At 35.7% G+C, this 14,195-nt stretch overlaps 2 protein-coding genes across 2 annotated transcripts in view; one reads left to right on the plus strand and one right to left on the minus strand.

Moving 5' to 3' along the window:
- Positions 1-2,509: 2,509 nt before the first annotated feature.
- LOC112049257 (uncharacterized) lies at positions 2,510-6,047 on the plus strand. The gene is made up of 5 exons (XM_024087073.2): positions 2,510-2,798; positions 3,750-3,837; positions 4,439-4,674; positions 4,969-5,104; positions 5,609-6,047. The coding sequence occupies exons 1-5, from the start codon at positions 2,742-2,744 to the stop codon at positions 5,752-5,754; spliced, it is 663 nt and encodes a 220-aa protein (XP_023942841.1). The 5' UTR covers positions 2,510-2,741; the 3' UTR covers positions 5,755-6,047.
- Positions 6,048-6,923: 876 nt separating this feature from the next.
- The window catches only part of LOC112049256 (proton-coupled amino acid transporter-like protein CG1139), a 64,103-nt gene continuing 56,831 nt past the window's right edge, over positions 6,924-14,195 (minus strand). Inside the window, exon 8 of the mRNA XM_024087072.2 lies at positions 6,924-13,295. Within this exon, the coding sequence (XP_023942840.1) occupies positions 12,982-13,295 (314 nt within the window). The 3' untranslated portion in view covers positions 6,924-12,981. The remainder of the gene's footprint in view (positions 13,296-14,195) is intronic.

Raw genomic sequence — 14,195 nt, forward strand, 5'->3', positions numbered from 1 at the left:
GATCGCAACCAACACACGATCAGTTTTATCGGACGTCAAGCCGTTAGCGCTGCAGGCATGTGGGGTTATCGTTATGAGTGGCTAACATTAGACACCGCCATTAGCCTATGTGGCTTCGGATCAATAGGTTTTGGTTTCGAATCCTGAGTCGGGTCATAGAATTTCCCCATAGACTGAACTAAGTCTCCTAAAAAAATTCTACAACAATTTTCAGCCCGGATTTGTTAAATCTATATTGTTACAACCGCGCCGTGCCTCGGAATGCACGCTAAGACGGTGTACCCGAGAGTTGTCGTTAAATTAACATTATCTGCCTGATCCCGCCAACCCGCATTGGAGCAGCGTGGTGGGTATGCTCCATATAACCTCTTATAGAGGGAGGCCTGCCCCCATAGTCAAGTGGCGTATCTTGATCACGTGACCTGTCGATAGCAAATGTCATTCCCATACATCTTTCTAGTTTTCGAAGCGTTAGCGATCGTAGAAAGAGAATCGACGTGCCACTTGGCTAGGGGGGCTTGCCCTGTACTGGCCGTTAAAGTAGGCTGATAGAGCTCTCGTCACATTTCCGAGATTCCTTGTATTGATTATTTTTCAGCTGCCGCAAAGTCGTTTGTCGAGTTTGCTCAAATACCTATGTACCTATTAGTAAGCAACAAACCAATTAGCAAAATTACTTTCTCTAACAGGTATAGTTGTTAGGCCGTTAATTGATTAAGCCAAACTGTAAGTAAAGCAATTATCAAACATCGGCCAAGTTCGTGTCGGGCCACGCGCAGTGTTGGGTTCTGTAGATTAAATTAGCACTTTAAACCATTTTATTGCAAATAAATTTACATATAGCTATACTTACTATCACATAGAATGGGATAGACGAGGACAAAATCGCTACATTTTACATGTAGGGAAGAAACCAACCAAAAGATTTTTTTTTTCAATTTTTGTTTGACAATTGTATAGACGTAATTCACCCATGACAAAATTAAGCTTTCTAGTTTTGATAGACTCTCGAGTTATCTTACTAACAACTTTAACTATTTCATTAATTGTTTTCGAATCACAATTGTGTTTTTAAGCTGGTAGACTCTAATAACTCTATAAATAGCCATTATTACCTAGCTGTTATAGTTTTCTTTATAATTCCGTTACAATATATCCAAATTTTGTGAATTGATATGTCTATAAACAATCATTTAGCTGGTAGAGAGGGAGGATACTTGACTGTAACCAAAATAATGCTCTTAAAACCTTAATATTTTACTAACAGATGAAAATAAAAATAGTGGCACAAGACCTCTCATATCCCTCAAAAGCCTAACTTACGATATCCCACACTTTGAGGTAAACATAACACACGCTCAAAAAAATATTCATCCACACTTTACATGTAGGGGAGATAGTAAAAGAAATTTCATGCTAAATTACAGCTAACTAGTAGGTTGTAATCACGTCAGCTAATAACGTTGTCTGTTCTGTTCTGTGATTGTAATAGTCTCTGCGCTATACCGCGGACAGACGGACGGACGGACGGACTGACGAACAGACGGACAGACAGACAGACATGGCGAAACTATAAGGGTTCCTTGTGGACTACGGGTCTCTAAAGAATAGCGATTGTAGTTACGTGTCATAAAGTTACAAAGTGCAACAGAGGTACATTGCATTTTATACGTTTCTACAATTTAAAGACTATCGCCTAAAATATCGCAAGAACACCATGAAATTGAATATTATTTTAATAGTTGTATTTTATATAAAATGTGTTAGTACTAGATACGCATCTTTAGTAAGTGTTTCAAATACTTATTTTATTCTATTTTTTACGAAGAATATTATTATCTAATCCCTAATATACAGACATATATAGAGACGTGATAGCCTAATGGATATGATCTCCGCTTTCGATTCGGAGGGCGTACGTTCGAATCTGGTCCAGGGCAAATCATACACCTCCAACTTTTCAGTTATGTGCATTTTAAGATATTAAATATCATGTGTCTCAAACGGTGAAGAAAACCCATCGTAAGAAATCTCATCTGAGAATTTTCTTAATTCTCTAGGTGTGTGAAGTCTGCCAATCCACATTTGGCTAGTGTGGTGGACCAAGACCTAACCCCTGTTTCCTCATTCTGAGAGGCGACTCGTGCTCAAAAGTGAGCCAAATATGGGTTGTTAGTGATAAATCCCTAAAATTAACAGAATATTTTTGTTCAATTACCTTTTCACGGCTACACGGCTGAACTAATCAAGATGAATTTTATTATAATAATAGTGGGCCCTAAACAATAATGATGAGTTTTTCTAAACATTTTATTAAATTCAAGAGATAAGTTTTAAGCTTATTTATTAATTTATTATAATATACATCATATATATTATATCGACTTAAACAGAAATGGACCTATTACTTAATATAAGTAAGAACAAAAATGATAGCTATAAATAACATGTTACAATAAAGCGGTGCGTCGTAACTTCGACGTGTCAACGGAGCTCCGTTGAACCGTTGCGACGATGGACAATGTGTCATTTGTTTTGATCCAATGAATCCTATAAGACAAACTGAGTGCGTGCGTCGTTGCAATGCAAGGTGTGGCATGCAATGCGTTGCGTCTAAGCTGCAAGTCTTCACCGCTATGAGAGAGGCCTGGATCAGTAGTGTCCGCTGATAGTGACGCTAAATTACGCTTGAGTCATTGTTTAAGCATCCTGTGTTGGTGGCGCGTTCGTCTTTAGATTGGATGCCCAGCAGGGTCAACTCTCTGTACTCGGATGTTGGCGCTTGGAGCGGCAAATTTGTGAGTTTATCATTACTCTACTACAACTCATATCTTGACTGCAACCTCTTCTGATGTTGACGATGCAGTTCAAAATGGAAGCGGGCTTATAATTGGAAGAGGAGGCATCGTACCGGAATGCTAAATGACTGGGTGGTACTTCTTTGACGGTAGGGTTGCAACTAGAGCTATTGCCGTTGCCTACCACCAGACCAGATCTGAGCCAAATTAGAAAATGCAAAATCCTAAACTGATCGAGCTAGAAATCGAACCTAAAACCTTTCTGTTGAGGGCCACAGCACTACCCACTCCGCCAGAGAGGTCGTCATTATCTACATTCTACATCTAGACTAATACTCATTTATACCCTGGTTTCCTAAATCAATACTAATATTATAAAGCTAAAGTTTGTTTGATTGAACGCGCTAATCTCAGTAACTACTTTCGATTTGAAAAATTCTTTCAGTGTTTGATAGCCCATTTATCGAGGATGGCTATAGGCTATAGGCTATTTATCCCCGTATTCATACGGGAACGGGAACCTTGCGGGTGAAACCGCGCCGCGTCAGCTATGATATAAAACCTGTCCTATTACATAACACCCCACTCCAAATTCTAACACACGAAAAGTTTCGTTATTGTTAATCAAAACGATGCATTCCTAAATGAAAAAAATAAAGAGGAAAAATTTGTATTTTGTATGTAAAGAATAATGAACTCAAAAACTACTTTATGAAATTCTTTCACCAAGAAAAAGTTACTTTCTCAGGGACACATATACCGGAATATACTTGTACACAGGGGCTATATTTCATCTCCGTATTCCCACGGGAAAAGGAGCTATGCATGTGAATTCATAGAGTTGGTATATATAGGTTACCCACATAGATTTAAGAGTAGGTGGAGTCATTTTAGAACTATAGTTACCCACTTTTATAATTAAAAAAAAGTTTATTATTAATATAATTTCAGAGACCAGTGATGGATGAAATTGAATCGGATGAAGCTTTACGATTTTATCAGTTTTTAAATTATTTAGATGGAGGTAGTTTCGGAACAGGTAATGTCTTAAATTTCCCTTTACATTTGTTATATGGAAACAATTCCTGTAGTAACTTATCTGTTTCATCATCTAAACGTAAATAAGTCCTTATAGTCAAGTCAAGTCCTTATAGTGATTTTTCAAAATACTTGTGTATGTTTGTTTATCTGGGATAATCATTGGGATTATTATTATCAGCTGGACCGATTTTAATGGAAATTTCACTGAAAGATAAAGGAGGTTATTGAGCAACATATAAGCTACTTTTTATTCCAGAAAATTTCTAATTTTCGTGGTAGTTTTGATAAAGTAGATTTCACGATGGGGACAAGCTATATAGCTATCAAGCTAGTCTCAGGCACCATTGAGTTTGACCAATATAAAGTAACTAGTAGACGCCGCGCGGTTTCACCCGAGTGGTTCCTGTTGCCGTAGGGATAAAGTAGCCTATAGCCTTTCCCGATAAATGGGCTATCTAAATTCTACTAAAAGAATTTTTCAAATCGGACCAGTAGTTCCTGAGATTAGCACGTTCAATCAAACAAACAAACAAACTTAGCGCGTTCAATCAAACAAATAATATTAGTATAGATTTTAACTTAACTCATTAAATGAATAGGTCCAATTGACGAGTTCGTAGATGCAATGAGCAGACTGGCCACATACATGAAACAACAAAACAGTCGTGAAACCCAAGTGAGAGGAATGCGGGAGTTGGAAGCAATTAATGGCGAGAAGGGAAATAGTATAAAAACTGTTTTAGAAGTCAGCACTGTTATTATGAGGAAAAAGCGTAAGTTCTTCTGCACTGGTGAAGTCAAAGAACCAATTGTTAATAACAAGATAATATGCAAGGTGAGAAACTCTCATTTTACCTCTCTATATACTAGTATATATTATGAGAAATGGAACTCTAGACATATGTTGAATATGTTGCAATCCTAGGGGAGTTCCTCGGCATTTTGTCTCCCAACAAATACTTGCAGATATAAGCTAGTAGCCAGGATAATCCACCGACAGCTTACTTATGTATTGCCTTACTATACCCAGCGTCAATTCTCAAAAATAATAAATATTATTAGAGTAAATCACTAACAGGTATAATGTAACCAGTTGACCTGACATAACGCATAAATTTGTTATTCGCAGGATAGAATTTTGCTACCGATAGCGGGTACATCTTGTAGAGATGCAATTATGTATTGGCATCCTAGTTTGACTGAAGAACATTATTGCGTTGGCGCTTTAGAATCTAAGAGTCCTGTTCACATTATGGATATTGAAGGTAAGATATAATTAAATATTTCGAAATAATTTCTAAAATTTTATTACACTTCAAAGCAGGTTTATGGATGGGAGATAATCATGTCTACGAGTTTAAACGAAAGATCCAAAAGTGAAATAGAAATTAAATAAATACCGAATCTAAGCAAATAACAAACAATGTGGATTGGCAGGCTTCACCGCTTCCAGCACGTAGAGAATATTATGAAAATAGTCAATCATACCAGCTTTAGCAATCACACACACACATCACTATCTAGCCCCAAAGTAGCGTACGTTGTGTAAAATAAATATTAGTCAAGTGTATAAATACACCCTGAAAATCACACAATATATTTCCAGTTGTGGGAAGTGAATCCATTTGGTAAATAAAGTCTCTATGGTTTCGACTTAATATTAAAATGTAATAATAATAATAATAATATTTAAATGTAAACTAATAAAATTCTGATTAAAATCGGAATCTTATATACAATAATATTATTACGTTTAATTTTTATTCCAGGTGAAATGTTTTGCAAAGGCGATGATTATTCGAAGCGGGAATATTTATTGGCTTGTGACTTTTATGAAGATCAAGAGGCACCTGTTGCAGATCTCCTTCAATATTACCCCGATCCAGATCCAGAAATATCTCCAAAGTTATTCTAAAAATAAAAATGCCTGGAAAAGAAACTGTAATTAGTTGGGACGCTATCAGGCGCTACGAATATTTTTAATTTGTATTTTTTATTTTTAAACCATGTTTCCAAACGATAAATGTACATTCATTTTTAGTACAGACATTGTCAAGTTAATGTCATTATTCACATTATAGACGTCAGTGTCATTGACTAGTCCATACAGTAGGATGGACTAGACAATGACTGCAGACTGATATTCGATTCCATTGATTCTAAGAAATAGCTTTTTTCGCCCGTGTAGATTCCAATCCTGTAAGAATATCGGGGTAAAATAAAAAGTAGTCTATGTGACGTACCTGACTAAGATCTATCCCCATGTCCAAGTTCATCAGGATTCGTTCTGCTGTTGAGCCATGATAGAGTATCAATCATCCCTATATTGTGCTGTGATCATGATTTCTAATACTTTGTAGAAGGTTCTTCGGCTGCATATATACATAAATGAAATCTATTAAGTCGTTCTCAATCGTTTTTTTAATATCATCATCATTATCAGCCGATCAACGACTACTGCTGAACATAGACATCTTTTATGTACTTTTTAATTTTTTTTAAATCTCTTTCCTTCATTGGTTAATTAAAAAAAATCGTACACACTAGTTATTATGAGTAGAGTATACCCAAAAGAATTTAAAATAGTAAAAGTTGCCTGCTTTTACTTTACACTGCAACTGTGGGGTTGCCAGACGTAAACAGTTAAGTAAATATTATTTATACATACACCCTCATCAGTTATTTAGTCATCTTTTATTTTAAATGAAAGCTTATTTTAGGCTTAATTTTAATGTATTAGGTTGCCTTTGATCAACTTCATGGTTTCCTAGATTTTGTATGAAAAGTGTGTTTGGCTGCAATTTTACTAGGCAACCTATTTGCATTGTGTCGCTGTGAACATTATCTATCACTTATTTCATAGCAGTAATGAATAACAGATGAGAAAAGGGTAATAGACTGACACAATTTAGTAATGGTATGGCAAATTGCCATTTATGACAATAAAAACAGGCATTCCAACACCTTGCTTAGATATTTAAAAAAATAAAGAATTAAAAAGAATAGACACCCATCTAGATGCTGCTGTAACTGGAACTATGAGTATGATTTAAAATATGTGTTGGAGGAAAGTAAAAAAAGATATATTTTTATAATTTATTCAACAGAAAATCGACCCTCAAACACATCTGAGCACAATATCACCGACGCACATCTCACATGTCTGACGTCACACATTGCAGTTAACATAATTAAATGAAAACATTTACCTAATAAATATTATAATAGCTATGAACATCACAGATTTGATTATTATCAGATTTGTAGGTAACGTGTATGCATGAGCATGAGGCGGAGTGAGCGATCTCATATGGCTATCACCAACTCTCAGCTTTGGTATCCCGTTGTCCCAGTCAGGTTTCCCAAGCTTTTAATGCATACAAAAATGAATAACAGTAATTTACTTTCAGTGCATTTTCTGATCTGTCTTGTAGGCCTAACATGCGACCAACATGTCAAATAACTCATGAGAAAAATTGACAAATGTCAATTACGGCGCAACCGGAAATACAGTTATCTCTCTTATTGCGTGGGGATTAAGGAGATGCGACTTGAACAACTCCACTATCATTTGTTTTTACTAGACATGTTGTTGGTCACATGCTGATGTTGCAAGTTATCCAACCAATGCTTCTAAAAATTTCAACGCGTCATCGTACCGGAACGCTAACTCGTTCGGTTGTACGTCTTTGCGCGTAGGGTGGTAACTAGCTACAGCAGCTTCCTGCCAAATTTCAACTTTGTAGTTGAAAGTATGAATGACTTTCAAATAGTTGCGAGAGTCTTTTGACCTCTTTAATCCAGCCCTGGCGCACAATTCGTTTTTAACGGACGTCTACCAACTATAAACCACCTCCCTGCCAAATTTCAAGTTTGTTGTATAAAAAATCAAGGACTTTCATTCAGAAATACCTACTATCTTTGAAAGATAAGCGGTTTTCGAGATTTCGTGATGAGTGTGTGTGGGTCTTTCGCATTTATGTATTAAGATTATCAGTTTAATTTTTTAAATTACGTTTTATTTACCAATTAAGAACATACAACACAACGTACCTACATAAATCATATAATTTAGTCGAAATAAAAAGCTATTAAAAACAATAAATATAAAATGTAAAAGGTTTTTGCTGTATAAAATACTATCAGGCGCCCGCGACTCCGCCTGTTGATTGACTACTTTAGCATTTATAATATTATTATGGATAACGTAATATATTACTAGTATCACTAAATTGATTAAAAATATGAATATTCCAATTTATTATCAATAATATCGATAATAAAAATACATAAATTAAAAATTTTAAAACTTTTCTCAAAAATGCGTGTGAAACTATTTTTGCCATATCTAATTATAAAAAAAAACATCTTTAGAAACACTTTGTCTGTCTGTTTGTTCTGGTTAAACTCTGGAATGGCTGGACCGAATTTGACGAGATTTTCACTGGCTGAGCTGATGTTTTAAAGAGTAACTTGGGCTACTATTGGGTAAAACCCGAGTGAAATCACGCGGCCCTAACTTTTTAGTATAATTAATCAGCCAGCAGTTTCCTTAGGAATGTTTTTATTTGACAAAATGTACCATTCTAAGTATTAACAAAATACCAATAGGTAATTGTTGCAAAGCAAAATGGTCAAATATTACACATATGACATACATTGAATACCGAAAATGTCTATTGTTAACTACTATTATATCATTGAGCTTCGTAATAAAAGTATTTTTGCAACGTTACTAAAAAGACAAACAGTGATAGAGTCGCCATGCAGCTTATTTTGTAGTGTTTAGATTTTCTTAAAAAAAATATAAATCAATATTGAAATATGTAAATATTTTATAAAATCAAATATGTAAATATTCGTGTCGGTACGTTATTGATTTTGACATCTCTCTTTTCTAACGGATCAACATGCTTAGCATGACATAACAGTTAAATATTAAAACATCTTAATTCTTAATGATATACAATTATCAACACTTTAATTGAAAAAATACATATATATTTTAGGTTCTACTTTTTAATCTGATTGCTGCGAGGTAAAGCCTAATGTACAATAGATCAATTCATCAGGATGAGTGATTAGCTTACTGATTTGTTTCCAATTTCACTTGTAAGTTTAGTTTAATAGCGACGATTCACTAAATATTGGTTTTTTGGACTTAACGGATACTTGTTTGTTAACTTATATTTGTTTTTGTACTTAATTCCATGTTAAAACTTTTATAATGTTAAACTTAATATTATAGGACATGTTATCACTTCAAATCGATTTCAAAAATCGAATCAATAGAATCAAAGGTAGGTTTTATGACCCATCCCATCACCCTGCCCTAATCTCTCTAAGCCGCCGTCAAGTTTAACTTTATAGCTGCTGCCAGATGGGCCACACAAAATTGAACTCACTATGTTATGGCACATTCACTATACTATAGGATCAAGTTCGACTATGCGTTGACCTACGGCAATCTAGCTGAGGAAATCCTTCAACTTTCCTGCCAATGGAACAGTTATTTAACTGCCAACAATACTTTTAAAACCGAAACTCAGATACAAAATTTGTAACAAGATAAACATACCAACCCGTATTGGGGCTGTAATTTGAGTCCAAACACCAAATCCTCTACTATAACGGAAACCTGCAGGGTTATTATGTAACTCGGTGTACCATTCAAATAAAAAGTCACTACATAATTTTTCATCGTATTTTCGTAATTGTGTTGTGTAAAAATAACGGTAGTTCGTTGAAATAATGTTGCTACTATCACTTTATATATTACTGTCCCTTTACGATAAATGGAGATACTTATGCCATTTCGTTAAAAATACGATGTTAATTAATTTAATATGAAAAACGTCGGAGTGTGCCCGACTAGTCTCGAACTGTTGTTAATTCTAACGATGTTTATTGTCTGCATGAACGAAAATATTATTAAAAACGTCTTAGTGACTCATTATTTGAATGCTACACCGAGATACATAATAACCCTGCTAGTCTTGTACCACTATAAGGAAAGCAGGGTTATTTATTTCATCATTAAATCAGTTTATCCATACAAATAAACTGATATAATTATGAAATATACTGAGTCGCCCACGAAAGTGTACCTAAAGAGTGCTTCTTCAGCAGAACCTGTCTTCGAAACAAAGAGTCTACAAATAGTCGAACTTGACATTTCCAAAGTGCTTGAAAACTAAAGAAAAAAAAGATTTCCAATTTGAATTTGAATAGATATTGTTTTCCTTATTAAATCTTAGAGCTCTAACTGGGAGATTTACCACCTCTATCTCAAACCAAACGGAAATTATTTTTGCAAATGTTGCAAATAATTTTGCAAAAAATTATTCCTTGCTGCAAACCCCTGACCCAGTGAAACGCTGTTGTGTTACAATTCTAAAATCACAGCGAGAAATACCTAGATGATACTTTTAATTTTATCATAAATTTATTTTAAAATACAAATAGATTATTATTATTGATATATTATAAATATAAATAATTTGTACATTTTATTTTGTATTTACCTATTGAAAGTGATTGTATGTATTTATCTAAGTACAATAATACGTCTACAGAGTGGAATCTCTAGTTTTTATCTACACTTTATTACATATATGTATCTACACACGAATATGTTTACACGCATCTTTGGAAATAACTTGTACATACAGTCATGTACAAATTATTGCGTTTAAATGAAAATCTACGGATTTTTTTCAAACTAATGTTGTCTAAGCTTTATTATTAGCTGTAGACTACAGAGGGCCTAGTGGCAGTTTGATACTGTTACTATCGCGCATAAACGCGAATTTCCAAGGAATTGTAACAGCGCCATCTAGTGGCACTAATGCAAATTAAATTCGCGTTTCCGTCAACGCGATAGTAACAGCATGAAAATAATGAAAACTCCCACTAGGCACACAGAAAAAAAAATATCGCGTATATACAAGTATAACACATACCTTCCTCAATGACTGAGCGTTGAACATTGAGAGAGTTATAACATTCGAAATTATTCGTACGTATCTACATAGTTGCTGAGTTTAGCGCGTTCAATCAAAGTAATTTATTATATTATTAGATACTGTAGGTGCACATACATTTTGTAGATATATTTTATAACTATTACAGTTGTTTAGCGGAATGTGAAACATGAATCGTTTCACATTATGGAAATTTATGAAAGTTTTTTTGATGACGTTATCTTTTTAAAATGCACTTTTTTAACAATAACAGTTGTATTATTAGTAAAATAAAACCACTCATATCAAGTGATTAAAGTTAAAAACCAAGCTATCCTTCTCAAGGTCGTTATTCAACAAAAATCAATTCACTCACTCTTCACACCAGCCACTGGTCCAACGGAAAATATTACGGCATATTCCGTAATCCGTAACTACCTTTTGTTGCTCTCTCAATACCAAGCTTATGTTACTATTACCTACTATTCATATTAAAACATATGTTAAATAAACTTTAATTTAGCACTAAATGTTTGATTTTTTACATACTAAATGGTCAAAAAATTGTTCGTGGTCTAAGGCGCATTCACGACAGTCATACCTACGAGTACGAGGCCACTTTTTTACTGTGACAAGGCTTTCATGTCAGCCACTGACGATCAAATAAACTCACACGCCTGCAGCGCTGGTCGAGTGTTGATCGCGATCTGTATGAAGTCATGCCGATCGTGACCAACACACGATCAGTTTTATCGGATGTCCTGCCGTTAGCGCTGCAAACTCATGATATTATTGGATGGTGAGTGGCTGTCATCAGCTTACGACACAAAATATTATAACTATTTATAAGCATTCGTAGTAAAAGTGTGCGCGTTTCATGCGACTCTGTAGCTTTAATGTCGCTAGACGGTAGATTGCAACATTCTATTCTTATATTCTACAACAATGATAGGTTTACCACTTTGTTTTACATTGGGCCAAATTATTTTTAATGTTAACATAATAATTAAATAAACTAACTTAAATAAAATATTATAAAAGTGGCGAATAAAGGCTTTTACGTCTAAAAACAATTATTTAAACGTTAAAATTAAAACTATAACCAAGAAGTTCTGGGCATAACTCCCGCGTGTTTTGGTGGCTGCAACGACCATCTTCCCTTTTACCTCAACCTGTAGGTTAAATCAGTGGCGTAATTATACTTAGGCGCATTGTTAATTTATTGGAAGGGACTCTAGAACACGTGGTATTGTTTTTAAATGTTAGATTACTTCTGAGTTCACAGCCTCTCGGAACGTGGGCCCGTGACATTTTGCCAGCCCTGCTATCCTAGTTACGCCTCTGTATGTATGTAGACTTAGTAGGTGTAAGAGGCGTAGGTACCACTCAGAGAACGTAGGTAGGTACATACTTTTGTTTCATCTTTAAGCTAATAAAACTGTACTCCCAATAGATCATTAGGCTACTGGGACATTAGAGTTTGAAAAGTAAGGAAATAGTCGCTGCTTGCGCAAGAATGCATAAGAACCCTTTATGGGCCCTTCAGGCATTCGGTACTAAACAGGTAAACCAAAACAGTCGAGAGTAACCCTGATAATTTCTAATTTGATCAACATTGTTCATGATATTTAAAATACATAGTAAAATATTATGAACAACTCTCCAACTCTTATAACTAAACACTGAACATGGTTCCTAAAATACATAGATCATAAAACTTATTTGTTTATAATAAACCGGTCGCTTTTTCTGTTGTACTTATTTGAATGCCACGGACGGTTTTCTATGTAATAATAAATGGCACTGACAGTATTATATTAGGATCCGTCCGATCAGTATGCCGATGTTGGGAACTCGCGCAACAGTCTGTTATTCGTGCGAGTAAGTGCAGGTTTGCAGCAGGGGAGAAAAATTAGTATTCATTAACTTGTGATCCTACTCTCTATTATTTCTAAATTTCTATAGATATTTTCATCTAAGTATATAATTTTATAAAAATACCTACATAAAAGTGATTGTGTGTTAGGAAACAAATTGATATAATTATAATTATTGAAAATATTTTCTGATTATTTTCAATGGAGAATACGATAACCCGTTGCATTCACGTTTACATAGACTAGCGGCCCTGCGTGGCTAAGACGGCCCTGCATATTCACATTATATTATTTATTCTACATTCAAGGCATGACACTGGTGTCGTTTGCGAGGCTTACATCTATATCTGTAGCGTTTAGTACGGAAGTGTGGCCTGAAAATTTAACGATGATTGCCTCTAACGACGTCCAGGTTCCCACTATTAGGCCGAGGATGCCAAAAACGACGACAATGGCGTTCTTTACGATCATGCGAATCCGTTCGGACCTCGAGACGTAGTGCCAGTAGGTGCAGCTCTGGATGAAGGCGGGGAAGGCCAGCCCCAGCGCGGACAGGCACAGCGCCCCGAACAGGGATATGAAGAGGTCCAGCTCGGGCACTGCTGCTGCGATTCCAACTGTTAAACAAATAAAATGTTAGTATGAACTCGTTGGTGTATTGATTAGCCATTGTAGATTCAGTTCTCGATGTCCCAGGTTGTATCCTGGATCGGGTCTCAGAATACCTAGGCTTTCATTCTTCTAAGATATTTTCAGTAAAAATTCTCAGCCCTGAGTTGCGAATTTGGTGGTGTAACCCCTGTTCTTCGGAGAGCACTTTAAGCCGTCGGTCCCGGTCACTATCGTAACATCTGACTCATGCCCTATGCCAACCCGCATTGAATCAGCGTGGTGGGTCAAAGGTCCATATTCGTTCTCCTATATGGAGGTGGGCCTGGCCCTGTATCAGCCTTAAAATAGGCTGATAAAGATGATGATCATGATACGTTAGTATGTAGGTAAGGGATAGCTTCCGACGACCTCTCAGTAGTTGTGATGTAGTTCTCAACAGCGAGGCCCTGGGTTCGATTTCGGCACGGGTTAGTTTGATATTTTATAATTTCTAAACTGGCTTAGTCTGGTCTGGCGTAGAAACCGTGAGACGAATCGAATAAACTTGTTTTAGCAGACTCAGAAGTGGATTACAAAAATAAGAAAACCAATGTTGAACAAAGGTTATGATTCACAATATTTGTCAGGACATCTTAATTAACAAATCAAACTGTAACCAAACTGAGGCCCTAGAATGGCAGAGAATACCTTGAGCAGTTCCAGAGGCGTGTGACTCTTGATGCAGGATTAAGGGGTCCTTTCCGACATGCCAACACTTACCATTTACTGCTCAAGCTATTCTCCCCATCTATCTCAAGTAACCCATAAAGGATTACACAACAAGAAATGTGGACGGCTCGAACGCCACGAAAATACTGAAGCCGACCGGTGAGCACCATAAATCGCCTGTCATTCCCGCCCAACGG

This window comes from Bicyclus anynana, chromosome Z (assembly GCF_947172395.1).
Source record: "Bicyclus anynana chromosome Z, ilBicAnyn1.1, whole genome shotgun sequence".
NCBI lineage: Eukaryota > Metazoa > Arthropoda > Insecta > Lepidoptera > Nymphalidae > Bicyclus > Bicyclus anynana.